At 39.7% G+C, this 16,411-nt stretch overlaps 1 protein-coding gene across 1 annotated transcript in view; it reads right to left on the reverse strand.

The window, feature by feature from the left end:
• Nucleotides 1–16,411, reverse strand: part of SPOCK1 (SPARC (osteonectin), cwcv and kazal like domains proteoglycan 1) — a 466,220-nt gene that overhangs the window by 14,307 nt on the left and 435,502 nt on the right. The window contains exon 7 of the mRNA XM_084637722.1: nt 2,459–2,575. Within this exon, the coding sequence (XP_084493848.1) occupies nt 2,459–2,575 (117 nt within the window). The remainder of the gene's footprint in view (nt 1–2,458; nt 2,576–16,411) is intronic.

The raw sequence follows: 16,411 nt of genomic DNA on the forward strand, positions 1-16,411 counted from the left end.
TACATGAGTTGAGTTTTAGTGACTTCATTAAATTATTCAACAATTAAATTAACAGGAAAATAATTAGCCTAATCTCCATCATCACTAAAAATACAAAACAAAACCCAGAAATATTTCTGAGGCTTTCTTTTTTACATTTCACACAGCTTCACCAAATGTAAAAGATAAACCTCCCAGACCAACTGAGTAGATTTTAGAAACAACATAACATTATGAACTAGCAACAGACTGAAGAGCAATTTGAATCTGATCCTAGCTACTAATTTGTTTATTTCCTTATTTCAGAGCATGTCCCTCAGTATTCATATTAGTATTATGTACTGAGGTGCTGTCAGTTAGAGAGAGAGAGAGGAAGACATAGTGCCTGAAACAAGGTGCTTAATTTAAATCAGAAAAACAAATATTACATTGGCTGAAGGTCCAGTTCTTGAAACAGTGCAGATTTCCCTCTTTTTTTTTTTGCTTTTAAGAGAGGAAAAAATAGGAGTGATTTTTTTTTTCACCTGGAGGTGAACTTAATACGTCCAAAGAGCTTATTTACACTCACAGTAGCATCTTGAAAATTTAATGTAGCACAGAGAAATCTCCACTGGACCACATTCTCTAGACTGCTGCTGTGTCCAAGACATCTTAGTCATCTCTTTCCACTCTCTGCTCCTTTTTATTGCCACAGGGGCATCCCAAAATGGACTGCTTTGAGGATGTACATGCCTATTAAGGCTTCACATGCATAACCAAACCAGCTCAATTTAATGAAGTGATCAGCCGGCTGAGGAGGGGAATGCAAAGAGAGCAGTAAAAGGAAAGAGCTTTTTTGAACCCAGTTGTACTTTTGGCTTTCACAACATCCCCTGGCAAGGAGTTCCACAGGCTGACTGTGCTTTGTGTGAAGTAGTACTTCCTTTTGTTTGTTTTAAACCTGCTGCCTATTAATTTCATTGTGTGATCCTTGGTTCTTGTGTTATGTGAAGGAGTAAATGACATGTCTTTATTCTCTTTCTCCACGTCATTCGTGATTTTATAGACCTCAATCATCTTCCCCTTTAATCGTCTATCTTCCAAGATGAACAGTCCCCGTCTTTTTAATCTCTTCTCATAGGGAAGCCGTTCCACACCCCTAATCATTTGTGTTGCCCTTTTTTGTACTTTTCCCAATTCTAATATATCTTTTTTGAGATGGGGTGACCAGAAGTTCATGGAATATTTAAAGTGTGGGCATACCATGGATTTATATAGTGACATTATGATATTTTCTGTCTTATTATCTATCCCTTTCCTAACGGTTCCTAATAGCTTTTTTGACTGCCACTGCAGGTTGAGCGGGTCTTTTCAGAGAACTCTCCACAATGACTCCCAGATCTCTTTCTTGAGTAGGAACAGCTAATTTAGACCCCATCATTTTGTATGTGTAACTGGGATTATGTTTTTCAATGTGCCTTACTTTGCACTTATCTACATAGAATTTCATCTGCCATTTTATTGCCCAGTCACCCAGTTTTGTGAGATCCCTTTCAGTGTGTTGTAGCAGTGTCCAGGATGTTGTTATGCTGCAAGCTGGTGCACTGTATATAGACTCCTTGGTTTGCATTGCAGTGACTTGCCATGTAGACGAGCCCTTAGAGAGTTCGAACTATGTACCTTTCCTGCATGTATTTTAGAGGTTTACCCATAAAATGACATGCCTTAAAAGAACATAAGCTCACTTCAACTTAGTCTTTCTTTGTAACCCCTGTGTGAGTCTTTTCCTCCCTGCTGGGTAAGGGACATCAAAATTCATCACTTGAGTTATACCTGTAGGGTGCTGCCTTTTTTAAAAAAAATAGGGATATCAAAAGCAGTAGGTGCTGTGAAGTGTTATTAGATACTTGGGACGCATTGCATGAATGCTTCTTGTTTTAGCACATACAATTCCAATTTTCTAACCTTTCTGCATCAACTAATCTGTCCAGGCCAGTGACTATCCTCTGGACATTTTCTTCCTATTATAATTCCTGTTATATAAGGCTAATTGGAAATAACAAAATGAAGCCCCAGTGTAATTTTCTCTGTGTTGTACATTTAATGCGTATATGTCACACATTCTGTTTGCCATTTTGCCGACAGTCATATAATGTGCTAGCAGGTTTGTGATTCTCTCTATTAGTATCTGAACCTTCTGTGGCCATAACAGCAGGCCGATTGTCTAGTCCGAATTGTGTGTGGGTGTTTGTGTGGTATATGTCTTACTGTCTTCTTTTAGGACAGTTTGGGGTTGAGAGTGCATTTGTAACTCCCTTAGAAATCAATGGGAGCTGTATATTTTCAGCATCTCTTAGGATCAGGTCAGTTATATGGCACAGATATTAGTATACTTGCCCAGGGACACTATAGTGATGTACTAGGGATTGTATTGACAGTTCTGCCCTTTAAATGCATGTGAACTTGTCTAAAACTTTATTTTTATAAAGAGTTTTCTTACTGCCTTGTGCTGTGTCCGAACTTGTTGGTTTAATGACACGATTTGCATCCTCATGAAGAGCACCGAACCAATCTTTTAGTCGGGAAGCAAGACTTCTCAGCTCCTTGTCTGTGCAAGCTGTCAAAACAACAGAGGAACAAATTAAATTGCAAAGATCATGCAAGTTAACTTTTTTCTGGATCTTCTACTAGAACGTAATCATTTTTTGTTACTCATAGCATGGTCCTGGCCTAACAGTTTAGAAGTAAAAGACAGACAAAGGGTAGGGGAAAGGGATACAACATATAAGGAAATATAAATCACAATGAAAGGATTTTCTTCTTACTGTATTCAAGTATCTCCATAGAGGTAGATGTAATTTGTGATTTAAAATCCAACCCACACACCCATCTCTGCAGTTTCTCACTTAGAAATAGGTGAGTAGTTAAGGTAAGGGTTGTCACTTTATAGAACTTCAAAGAAAGTACATCAGTCAAACAGGAAAAAAAAACCCTCACCTAGAAATTTTATTAGAACAGGACACTGGGAATAATTTATAACCCATATTTGGGTTAGTTTAAGGCTATTGTTAATGCTATAGGAAATCTGTTTCTTAAAGAAAGCTGTCACGTTCTTTCAATTCTACTGCAAATGAGGCTTTGCCATCTCTAAAGGTTGTCACAAGTCCTTTTGTTAGCTAGATAAAAGCATCTATTACTTGCTCCCCTTATGAATTTTTACTGAGAAACATCTAATTTTTCCATAAATTTCTACCAAGAGATTAACGCCCAGCAGAAGTCAATATTTATTAGAAAAAAGGCTACATTAGACACCATCTGTCAGAATGAATATTCCTGCTTCTGCATTATCTTTAGTGCTTGAATTCACAGATTCAAACCATTTTATCTTTCTTGCCATGAACTCATCCTAAATTTTCATAACAGGTTTTTAGAATACAAAACACGGTTCTGTGCAACAGAGTCAGATATCCCTCACAAAGTAACCCACAATGTATCTTCTCCAATTCACGGAACATTGTAATACTCCTCCCACTAACTTGCCCAAGAACAAGTCCCACTGCTTGCCTTCTCAGTGCTCTAATGAATGCACTGAATGAATCCATTATGAGTAGCACTAATATGTATGGGTTTGCCATTTCTTCTGTTTTCTAACTGCTCTGTTTCTGGAGGTAGCCCGCTCCTAATTTTCAAGCGAGACACTACAGCTTTTTCGACAATGTAAATTTTGTATTCATCCCCCCCCTCAAGCTTAAGGAAAAGTCCGTATGCCCTTGCCAAGTTGGAAGAATTTTTTTGTTTGGCCATCTCTACATTCTTGGTGAAAGTTTAAATTTTTTTTTTATTCTGGGTGGAGGGGAGATGATTTTTCCCCCCACTCCTCCATAACTCAGAAATGGTCTGATGGACGTACTTTACTCTCCTGTTAAAGAGAGTAACAATCACCCCCTCCACCCTGAGGCTAAATCCAAGGAAGGAAAGATTAAACCCAAAGAAGAAGTTTTGAGAAAGTAATGAGTATGTAAAAACAAGGGTTTATAGTGGAAGGCAATGCAGTATTAACTATAATGTAACTTTTATTACTGTACAAGCTTATATTTCATTTATCACCCTTTTATTTGTCACATCCCTATATTTATAATATTATGTCTTTGCAAGTAAGGGCGGAAGTCTTTGACTAATGAGATGCAAGGCCACTATGGAGACCTTCCAATAAGGAACCAAACTATTCAAGGTAACTGGGACTTCCAACACAGCCATCCATTTTGCACACTGTATATGTTGCTTCTGAAAGGTGTTGGTTTGTTGATCCAGATTGGGAGCGAAGTCCCCTACCCACAGAAGAGTCACAGCACAGGTAATAGCAGAGCAAGCTACACCAATGTGTAGATTGCAATCTGCAGAAAAGGACCTAGGGGTTACAGTGGACGAGAAGCTGGATGTGAGTCAACAGTGTGCCCTTGTTGCCAAGAAGGCCGATGGCATTTTGGGATGTATAAGTAGGGGCATTGCCAGCAGATCGAGGGACGTGATCGTTCCCCTCTATTCGACATTGGTGAGACCTCATCTGGAGTACTGTGTCCAGTTTTGGGCCCCACACTACAAGAAGGATGTGGAAAAATTGGAAAGAGTCCAGCAGAGGGCAACAAAAATGATTAGGGGACTGGAACACATGAGTTATGAGGAGAGGCTGAGGGAACTGGGGATGTTTAGTCTACGGAAGAGAAGAATGAGGGAGGATTTGATAGCTGCTTTCAACTACCTGAAAGGGGGTTCCAAAGAGGATGGCTCTAGACTGTTCTCAGTGGTAGCAGATGACAGAACAAGGAGTAATGGTCTCAAGTTGCAGTGGGGGAGATTTAGGTTGGATATTAGGAAAAACTTTTTCACTAGGAGGGTGGTGAAACACTGGAATGCGTTACCTAGAGAGGTGGTGGAATCTCCTTCCTTAGAAGTTTTTAAGGTCAGGCTTGACAAAACCCTGGCTGGGATGATTTAATTGGGGATCGGTCCTGCTTTGATCAGGGGGCTGGACTAGATGACCTCCTGAAGTCCCTTCCAACCCTGATATTCTATGATTCTATGAATGAAATGTCACCTTGACACAGTGTTCAAACCTGACCAGGAACGGCCACCTCTAGGATTGAGAGGGTAGGGAAAAACTAATTTAACAGGTAATGAGTGTTCGGAAACTGTCCAACCCTAGAGATATGTGAGTAACTTGGCCCCTGACTCAGTTAGCTACTCCCTTTCAAGGACAAAGAAATTCTGTGAGCTTAGGCTTGGCTTCCTGCGAATGCTTTCATTAGGAATAGGGGTTCTCCCCTGCATAGAACTGGCTGGATGACAGCAGATCTGCAGAACCATAGATGCTGTCAGGAGATTCTGGCAGGCTGGTTTCATCGTTAGTTCCTCAATGGCATTTCCAAACCGTGGATGGGAAAAATGGGTAAGTTGATGCCAAAAGGGTCAGTATTCACCTACCCATAAAAATCCTACAAGTTTCTAGGAGAAAAGATGCTAAAATCATACTCATCTCCTTAACTCTGTGCCAGCCTGTTCCCTCCCCACTAGCAGATCTTCTATCCCTTGAAGCACCAATGGGGATGTTTCGATGGAGTACAGGGAGAATGTAGCTGCATTCGCCCTTCAGTATGTCTCAGGCCAATATCCATCAGATCTCAGTTTCCTCTACCTATGAAGGGGGCAATGTGACTGTCATTTTTTGTCTGGGTATCGTTATGGTACCACAGGAATGAGAGGACTGTAAAGATAAACATGTCACTCCTTTTTCATGACTGATGGTGGGTACCTATCTGGATCACCAGTTTTTGGGGAGGAGTCTACTCATTCCATGTTGGCTTTCAAAATTAACAGCACCATTTTCTTTCTCAACAAGCGTTCGCCCTCGACAGTCACTCACTCACTCACTCACGGCCATTTCATTTGCAAAGTCAATTTTGAAGAAAAAGGATTAGAAATCAAGTGCAGCAGGGAAGAATAGCTAGTGATGTTTTCATTAAGTATAACAGCTGGGCAGGTCATTTATATTTTTAGAATATTTCCCAGTGTCTACTCCATTCTAAACTCCATATATAAATACTGCTTTGACTACTGACTATATTAGGGAAAGAAATTCAGTAGTCTAGAAAGAAGTAATATAGCCCCATGGTACACATCTGAAGTTTAGGAAACATTTATTTAGGAACCTCATTTCTAGGAAGCCTAGAATTGGAATTCTGGACTACTGAGTACATATCACTATGCCTCCTTGACATCTTCAGTGCTTGCTGCATAGGTAGAAAGAGCTTTACGGACTTTAATTCAATAAGTCAGAGGGAAAAATCAAAGAAAATATCCCGTCGTGATATTTTACTTACTCAGATTTATGTACTTTCAACTACAAAGACAACTTTACACACATGAGAAATATACGGTAAGTCAAGTGGACTCAGGGCTGTTGTATTAAATCAGCTGTCAGACTCTGGGCACAATCCTGAAGGGTGCTGAGTCTCAGATGGGAGTTGGTTGCGGACAACACTTCCCAGGAAGAACTCAGTACGGTGCAGAACTGGGTCCTAATTATATTAGCTTTAATGGAAAAAAAACATTTCTAACCAAATCAGTTCACATCATCTGAATGCATGTTTTTAAAAGGCACTAGGCGATAGAAGCGAATACCCAAAAGGAACAGAACAGAACTAGAGTAATAAGCGAGCCCTGGTCTACACCACAGAGTTAGGCTGACGCAAGGCAGCTTATGTCGACCTAACTCTAAGTGTCCACCCTAAAATTTCAATCCCACCGATTTAACTCGCCCACTACACTGACTTAACTCCACCTCCAAGAGTAGACTCAATGTCACCATAGGTAGGTCGACGCAGTGTCAGTGTAGACACGGAGTTGTTTACATTGACTGTTGCTGGCTTTCAGAAGCCACCCCACAATGCTCCACACTAACAGGATGTGCACTGCTAATACAAGAAGCAAAGTGTAGACATGCCCAAGTGATGCCGACATAAATTAGGTCAACTTCATTTTGCAATGTAGATGTGCCCTGAGATTGGGAACCACTTATCCAAATAGTTTCGCCACTCAAACATTTGGGGTTTGGATAACATGTCCTTTTGATCTAAGCCTCTTTTTTGCAAAATCAAAATCATCCTCAGATTTGCTCATTTCTAAAATTAATGCGGCTAAGAATTTTAAGGGCCAGATTTTGCTTTCTGATGCACACAGTCCCACTTACTTCAATACACTGGTGTTATGCAGATGTCATAACCAGTTTGCTAAACCAGTCTGGAAATATCCTCTTTGGGAAATATCCCAAACATATACACAGAGATCCCTAACCTGCCCATATCATTCAATGTCATGGATCAATGTTCACAACACAGTCCCTGTCAATACCAGGCCTTGGATGGGGAAGCTAATGATCCAACCAGCAGACCAAATTCAGAGACAAATCCTGTTCCCGTGCCATCTGAGGCATGTTGTGTATACACTAAGAAGAATGGCAAAATACTGGGAGCAGACGCAGGCCCTTAGTTTGAATTGTGACATAGCAAGCCTGAGGGCACAGCAAACCTTGAAATCAATCTGTACCTTGCAGGATTGGACTCTGGAGGATGCATCCTCTACACTTCACTGACAACCCTGCTATATGCTGCAGAATGCTACAACCTTTCCTATTTTATTTTGGTATCCAGCATAAGGCAAGAGTCAGCATGACTTGACAGAAAGCCCAGCACAGGAGTTTTTAGACATGAAATTTGGCCTTATGTGACATTTTGCATATATGTCCTGATATTTTGTGACATTTTTTGGGTACATTGTTCAGGGACGATCCATCATGGAACATGATGAAAAGTTTCTCAATGCGGATTACAATCTTTCTGCAGAAGAATAATCCTTCATCATGTGGATAAAACAGAAAACCAAGGACCTGACAATCTGTGGTCATTAAAGAACCCTTGGCATTTTTCATAAATCTACAGATGTTAAGCCCAGTGCCCTGGTCAAATTTCAGCTCAAATAATCTCAGTCTGCCTATCCAAATTTCTCCTGCACTTTCAATAAGACATTGTATTCTTTTCAATTTCCTGCGTTAAATTATTTTGTGATGCTACTGTGCACTATTCAAAAGCTGTTTGCATTTCACCCCAATGCAGCCGCATTTCAGGGGTGGAAATAATGAACCTACACCAACATTTGCAAAAGTAATTAGTGATTTTGGATGCCTCTGTTTTTTGGGAGTATTGCCTGAGATGCCTTAACAAGGCCTGATTTTCAGATGGTGGGAGCTCAGCATTTTCAGAAAAACAGGCCCATTCAAGGTGTTTTCAGTGAGGCACCTAAATCACTGGGTACTTTTATTTATTTATTTGTGGTAGCACCTACTCTGTGTTAGGCACTTTCAAAACATTTAAGAAGGACAGTCCCTGCTCAGAGGTGTTCCCACTCTAAGGAAAATCTTGGCCCCTGTGTATACATTTGTCTAGCAGTTTCATTTATAAAACACTTTAGGATCTTTCTGAATGAAAGATACTTTGCAAACTAAAATTTATTATTATTATTATTAAAAAGGGGCTTCAGGTAACATTACCTAGATGTTGAGATAGATTAATGCTGTATGTGTATAGATGAACCAATGGTTCCAGGTTGTTATTTGAAGATATGTAGAGTTCAAACAACATGAGTGCCAAAATGGATGGGAACACTGATCATACAGGGGCTTGGATGGGCACCAATATGAGGGAAGAAGTCCTTTCATTGCCAGATCTATGGCAGCTAAAATGTGAACAAAACTAGTCAACATATGGTACAAAACCTGGTGTCCTAAGAACGAACATATGAACACACACACACACAGACGGAGATTTGTCTCTGGTGTACATTTTCTTCAAAAAGAGACGGATTTCATTTCAAATAATTTCCAACATATTTTGAAAAGTCAAAAATAGAAGTCCCTAGTCCTACTGTCCTTACCCACAGGACTTCTCTGAGAGTTTTGCTTGAGTACATATGCCAGGATCAAGCCCAATACATTATATTACATTAATCATTGCACCTTTTATCTGCAAAGCACTTTAAAAACATCAACTTTTAATACTCAAGTTACTCAGAGGTAGATCTGTACAATTATCCCCATTTTTTACAGACTGGGAAACTGAGACTGAGTGGTTAAGGGCCAGATTCTGTCACCATTACTCACCTTAAGTGGTATCTGACTAGACAGTGGGACCACTTGCTGAGTAAGGATGGCAGAATGTGGTCACCCTTAGTGGCTTGCCCAGGCCACAGTCAGTATAAGAAGCAGGAGTAGAATGAAGCCATTCTGGGATCCAAATGTTATGCCCAGATCAATAAACCAAACACTGCTCAATGTCCCTATACAGACAATTTAAGAGCAAGCTCTGAAACTGAAGATTTATTCCCAAAGGGTAAAACAATTTACATAACAGTTTGGCATTGTTTTATTGCTAACAAACAGAAAACACTGTTTTCAAATACCTATTCCCCCAAACAGAAATAATTAATCCAGCAGAATGTAAAACCATTAGCCTCTTGTAATTCAGTTGTGCTTAGATTTTCATACCAGCACTTCCATTACAGAGTTTTTCAACTCCATGGTCACAATGGGGGTGAAGATAAACAGTGAAGCAATTTACTTTTATTCTTTCAGTTCGGGATATTCAGGAGCAAGTCAATGCTGAAATGTGAACTGACTTCTGCAGAGTTTGTACAGCCTTATTATTTTCCTGTCCGTCTGTGTGCATTCCTCCCTCCTCTCAGTATTAGCATTGTTGGAAATTACTAGAACTGTTTGGGAATTTTCCATCCACATGATTTTTGGATGGAAAACATACTTTCTGCAAAAACAAAATTTTCCATAGCAAAAATTAAATTGTGTCAAAGTTTTTCAGTTTTTCAATGAGAATTTAAATATGATATTTGTGTTTCAGATCAAAATCTAAATATTTTAGTTTGTTGAACTGAACTGAAAGATTTAGCTTTCAGGCAGCTCAACATTATATTGCATCTGGATAGGGTACTGAGTGCTTCATGGGAGCTGTAGTTTAGGTACTCCATGCCATCATTATCTCCTAGGGCCAGCCTCCTTGGTCAGGCTACATCTCCCATGATGCATCACAGTCTCCTCCCTGAATGACCTGTGTGATTTATCTGGGGAGTCATATGAGTGTTCTGTGTCATGGGGCATGCAGTACGGCCAGTGTGCTGATCCAGTAGGGAAGACTGAAGGGCCTGAGGTACCCAAACTACAATTCCCATGAAGCACTGCACTCAATAGGCAGATGCAATTTAATGTTGAACTGACTCAAAATAAAACATTTCAATTTGGGAATGTCAAAACACTTCAACATTTCTGAATCAAAATTTTTCAGAACTTTTTGTTCTAGGAAAAATTTGATATGGAGACTTTATCTTGATTTGGGACAAAAACAAAAGTTAAAATATCAGAATTTCCTGCAGGATGGAAATTCCAAGTTTTGCTCAACTGCAAAAATTACACATACGCACTAACAAGGTAATTATCTTCAAAAATACCCAGCCTTTGTTGGCTGGGTTACTGGAAAGCCTCAGTGTATTTATGACACAAATATCCTAATTATAAATAGAATTTACTGCTGACATTTCCCTAAAACAGCAGAAAGCTTTTTTATAAGTATAAAAAAAGAGTTGTTAGCGCTGTAATTTTCATGAAGAATAAAGGGATCATACTCCATTACTTTGGGAAGGAAAGGTTTTTGTCCCATTCCAAACATGCTTTTTGAGCCAATAAATGAAAGTTTTATTTAAAATCCCACCTGTGACCCTCCCAACATTTCATGTCAAAGTTGTGCCCAGATATAGTTGTCATACAGCATGCTCTGGATTCTGTGGCTATCCTTCCACAGAGATGACACCTATCTTGATAACCACCTCTGATCCTTCTGTCACTTATTATTCCCAGTCCTATAAATAAAGCAGAAGAGGCCAAGATATTGTAGTCAAAGCTGTGAGATGAATACACGAGTAGCTACGTTACTGTGCTGAGGAAACAGGGTCTGATCTGAAGCTTGCATAAAACTGGTGCATTTATAAGACAAAGCTCAAGATAAAACAGTAGAGACAAAGAGTGAGGCCTATGCTTTCAAAGCGTACGTGAAGCGCAGTGTGACAATTTTCATGTTGTCTCTTTTCATAGCTCTTAATGTCAGAAGCTTTTGTGTTAGTATTAATTAATGATGCGAAAACCTTGAAAGGTTTGGCTGTTCAGCTCAGCTAGACACCCAAAAAGTCTGGATGTTTATTTGAAATTCATCCAAATTATATGAATCTCTTGGGCCTGCAGAACCGGGCAGAAAGCCTTGTGACATTTTGTGACAGTACCAGAAGTGGTCAAAGATACTCCCCGCTCTGTGTTTGGCTCACCCTCCCAAAACTTATTTGTCAGATCATCCTCCTTTTCTTGTTCAAATCCTTCCTAAAACCTCACTTCTGCCAAGTCACCTCTGAGAAATGACTGAATTAATATTTATTTAAAAAACAACCAAGCCTGATTAGATGGGGCCATGCAGACATATACATTTTACTCAATATTGGTGTGATCTTACTACTGTAACCCTTTCTCTTCCCTTCTCACCCCTTTTTATTTGTTTATGACCCTCAATGTTGGCTTATGACTTTTGCATGCTGAGTCCCCAGTAGGGCAAAGACTTACGCACAAGCTTAATTTTGCACACTGTGAGAAGTCTAAAGTCATTTGGATTACTCACACTGTGTAAAATTAAGCCAATATGTTAGTCTTTGCAGGACTGGGAACTCAGACTATACATTTTGTGTAGCAAGGACTGTTTAATTTTTCAGAAGTGTTGCTCACCAATAACCATTACAATGAATGGAAGCTCTGGGAGCCCAGCACTTCTGAAAATCAGGCCATCTGCCCTTACTAATTTCTGTTAGCACCTAACATGCTTTTGGTCCCTCATGATAACACCTAATAATCACAGCCACAATAAATAATAAAATAAATAATAAAATGATAATAATAATCATAATAATGCAGAGAAATCAACTTGTTCTGGGTTTAATTTGAGACAGGTTCAAGTTGGTTCTTTTATGCAAACGGGTTCACCTATCACACTTACAGTGCTTGCATTTTACATTAATGCATTACCTCCAAAAGTTCCAGCCCTTAGGTTAACTCTACTCTTAAGTGTAGACACTAAAGCTATGGGAGAGGTTCTCCTATCTCTAGTTAATCCACCTCCCCACGAGGCTGTAGCTAGGTTGATGGGAGAATTCTTCCACCAATCTAGTGCTGTCAACACCGGCGGTTAGGATGGTTTACCTACGTCACCGAGGGGTGTGGATTTTTTACATCCTTGAGGGAAGCAGCTGGGTCAACCCAACTTTTCAGTGTAGACCAGCCCTAATTCTCAAAAGAGTTAACCAGAGCAGAGGAACTTGTTTCCCATCTGAGGATCGCAAGTTGAACAAGAAAGGAATTTTAGATTTTGACCTTCACTTGAAATGTTCTGAATGATAATACTTGGAAATAAGTTGGGTAGATGGTGATAAGGGGCAGCTGCTAGTTTGCAGAGAGCATTCAATGATAAAAATGGTCTTCAGCTTGAGAGAGCAAAATTCAGGTAGTAAAATTAGTAATTGGACAGTGTTTGGGGAGAAGTGGAAAATGTTCAATATGAGCAGAAAGATGATTGCCAATGCCATAAATTAAAGAAAAATAAACAGAGAAATCAATAAAAACAGTAACTAATTAGAGGTATTTCATAAAGAATTGCCCATGTTGAAATCTAATATTTGCAAAAGTCTCTTAAAATATTACATAATACTCAGTATTTGCTGAAAAACTGCTGGTGATATAAGCAAAGAAAGCAATGAAAGGCAGGAGAATTGTACTTGCTGAAGTTCCTTACCCACATCCTCTAACGAAAGGTGGGGCAAAATCCACCTCGAAATGAAATAATCTACGAAAACAGCTCATTTTCATGACATTTCAGGCAAACAGGATACTAATTCTTGATTTAACACCAGTCCTTTCGATCAATGAATTCTGGAATAGTTTAAAAGGATAAAATTGCTTCTTATAAGCAAAAAAGTATCCTGTTCTGATAATGCTCCATCCCCTGAAATGTATTTGTTTAACCTCTAAAATTAACGAGATTCCAGATGGTTACTGTTTTTCTTTCAAAAATATGATGTTTTCATAATTTGTTTCTTTTAGTTTCAGCCCAGGGGAAATTTGAGAAGGAAAATTAAGATGATCCTTTTCTTGGCTCTCTTTAGTTTAGTGAACACTTCACTAAATAATAAAATATCTCCCCTATGTGTAGAGTACAGAAATAATTTGTTTTAATGAGAGCTGCTTGTTTAATGCGATATATGTATTTACAGTTCCAGCATTTATAATGCTTTACCAATGGATTAGCTGCATTAGCTTTCAGCCCATATCAAATATAGCAACTAATATAAAACGTACTTCCAACTCCAGCTGTCCCAGGTAGCCCTCTCAGGTGCTGTGTGCATGATTTCTAAGGGAGAACCAGATGTAAGGCAGTGTTCACTGGGAAGAGGTCAAGAGTCGAGAGCAAGTAAAGGACAGACACAAAAAAAGACAGGAAATTAAAGGAGAAATGGAAAATATGATCTTTTAAAGAGGAAAAGTAAAAAAAAAGGGAAAAAAGGATTTCAAAGCAATCTTTGCTTTATGATCTCTATACTGACTGTCTAAATCTTAAGAAACCAGAGAGTTGGCTGGTTTAATCTGGAGACAGCACAAGCTAACAAACGTGAATATTTACAAACAAAAGAGAACAAAAAGAGGTTTGTGCTTTAAAAAGCCCTTACAAGCAGTGGAGAGAATAGTAACAAGAGAAGCTGGACTGTAGAGGGATCTATTTCCTTTCACTTCTCCATTGGCCGCCTCCCGCCACATCCATACCTGGAGGACCATAGTGGGTTGCTCCTATGCTCTGTGTATCTTGATGGTGTGAGAGTGTTTATGAATAGGGCTTATAACTAAGATACCTAAAAGACACAGAGATGTGCTCCAGTAGCCTGACAATTAGGTGTCTATTGATTATTTATGTTCCCTGACAGGGCTATATGGAATATATGGACTGTATGGAAAACATTTTATTTAGGGCTGGACTATGTGCAGGTATTGGGTGGGGAGCATGCATACAAATCATCCCTCTTCTGTATTACATGCAACCCTTGTCACAACGGCACTTCCTGAAGTCAGGTGAATGCACTGGCTGCTTCCTCGGAGTGCACTGTGCCCCAAAAGCCAGCTCTACCAAAGGGAACACAATCCGACATCCTTCCCTGAGAGTCCCCCGTCCAACCCTTACTTCGGACACTTCCTAAACACTGCAAGTTTGGCCCAGAGATATTACTTCTTGAACTGTATTAGAAGGTCGATATGTAGCTCAAAATACGTATCACCCACACAGAACATCAGAAGCAACTGGAGAAAACAACATCAATTTTATGGGGTTCTCCCATCTTTCTGCACTTCCTCAGGGATCCGTGCAAAGTGACAGATAAATCCAGCTGGTCTATGATTGAGCAAGATGGAGAGAGAGACTCGTGAGGTAGCATACGTTGGCAGAAACTATTTTGCTCCTCCATTAAGCTTCTTTTGCACACCCTACTAGCACATGCTATTTTTTATTTTACATTGTGCATATACTTGTATCTATTTTGTGTGCCACTGCTGAATGTCTCAACTCTCATACCACCAGGGCTTCATTAAGATACAATGTTGTCTTGTGGTGAATTATTCTAAAATGGGAAAATACAAAACTCTAGAAAGGACAATGAGATGGGGTTTGGAGATGTCCCACAGGAATCCTCCCTGCAAATTGTTGGGAAACCTGATAGAAATGGAATGAGAAAGTGCAAATAAGACAACACAGATCCCCAGTGAACTGCAAAAGTCCCCTGGAAGGAAATCTGAAATCTCTCTGCACCACTGTAACTTCCACAATCAAGCAAAGGCAAATGTACTGCTTCAGGTAAAACATATTGAATCAACGTAGGAAATATACAGTGGCAACATGGTGTATATGAGAATACGTTAAAATCAAGTTATGATTTAGGAAGTAACTACAGAATAAAGAATAAAACTTGATTGGTTCTAAGACCTGAATATGATCTGATATTACACCAATTTTACAGCAGTAAAACTCCATTAATGTCACTGGAGTCACTTCTGATATATGAATCCAGTATGAAGCCAAGATCAAATGCCTAGATCCTAATTCCCAGGTTCTGAGCAGTGAGATTGCCAGCTGGGGCACTCACATGAGGAGAATCATCGGTTGGCTGGTCAGCTCAGCTTTACGATGCTTTGGTAGCATTGGTGGGACAAAGGGGTCATAGCAGGGCCAAAGACTTTGGCCCCTACTATTTAACTGGTGAACCCTGCAGAAGTTGGGGAGCCTGTGCAGAGTGGGCACATCCAATGCTCATTGTAGACCACAGTCACAAAGGTGAGTCTGAGGGTGAAGCAGGAGAGCTACAGAGGAGCATGGATGATTAGTTCTGGTTAGATGGAATCTATTCAATAGTCCTCCACTCTCGAGGAGAGTTTAGGAGGCACAGAAGCTACCTCAGCATCATGCTGTGGATGCAGCTGCAGAAGAGATTGTTGGCTTGGGAAAGGAAGGAGGCGTTCCCTTCAGAATGATCTAGTGCCCAGGTACTTGCCTGAATGTTCATTAGCAAGGTGGCGCAATGGGTTAAATTTTAATAAGTCTGGGTGCCTTTGGCAGGGGTGATCATTATGTTTCTGATGCTGGAGCCATAATGGCATAATGCAGTGTAGAGGACAAAGCTAGGAGGCTTTTACTCAACCGTAAAGGAAATATCTACTGGATTAATAAGAGGGTAGTTAGCTGAGAGGAATATCAGAGAAGCCACAGATAAAAGAGGTTTAGAACAGCGATTACCTGTTGATATACCTACTGCTACATGTGCCATTATCTTATGTCTATGCAACAATTCCATTTCAATAATATATGGAAAAGTGGGAGCCCACCAATGAGCACCTGGTATTTAGACACTGAGATAATCAACCATATCGAAAAGGTATAGGACGCAGCTGGAAAAATCTCCCAACAAGACATTTCTTTGAAGAAACCTGTAAAACGATGCAAATTGGGCCCCCACTCTTTCCTAAGCACTTGCTTATTTTTAATTCCCTTTAGAAAGAGGCGAGGCTTGGTTTTATGTGCTCATGGATATCATCATTTATTGAAAGCATCTGTTTTCTTAAAAAATATTTGAGCTATTAAAATATTTAACCACCAGCATGAAGGCAGAGGGCGAGATCAAACCTATGCTGTGAAGTTATACAAGCCAGGCACTGAGCACTTCTGAAAAAGGGTAAGAATGGCTTGTATGCAAGGAAATTGTTCAAAAA

Source organism: Lepidochelys olivacea (genome assembly GCF_965140295.1).
Source record: "Lepidochelys olivacea isolate rLepOli2 genome assembly, chromosome: 8".
NCBI classification, from domain to species: Eukaryota; Metazoa; Chordata; order Testudines; family Cheloniidae; genus Lepidochelys; species Lepidochelys olivacea.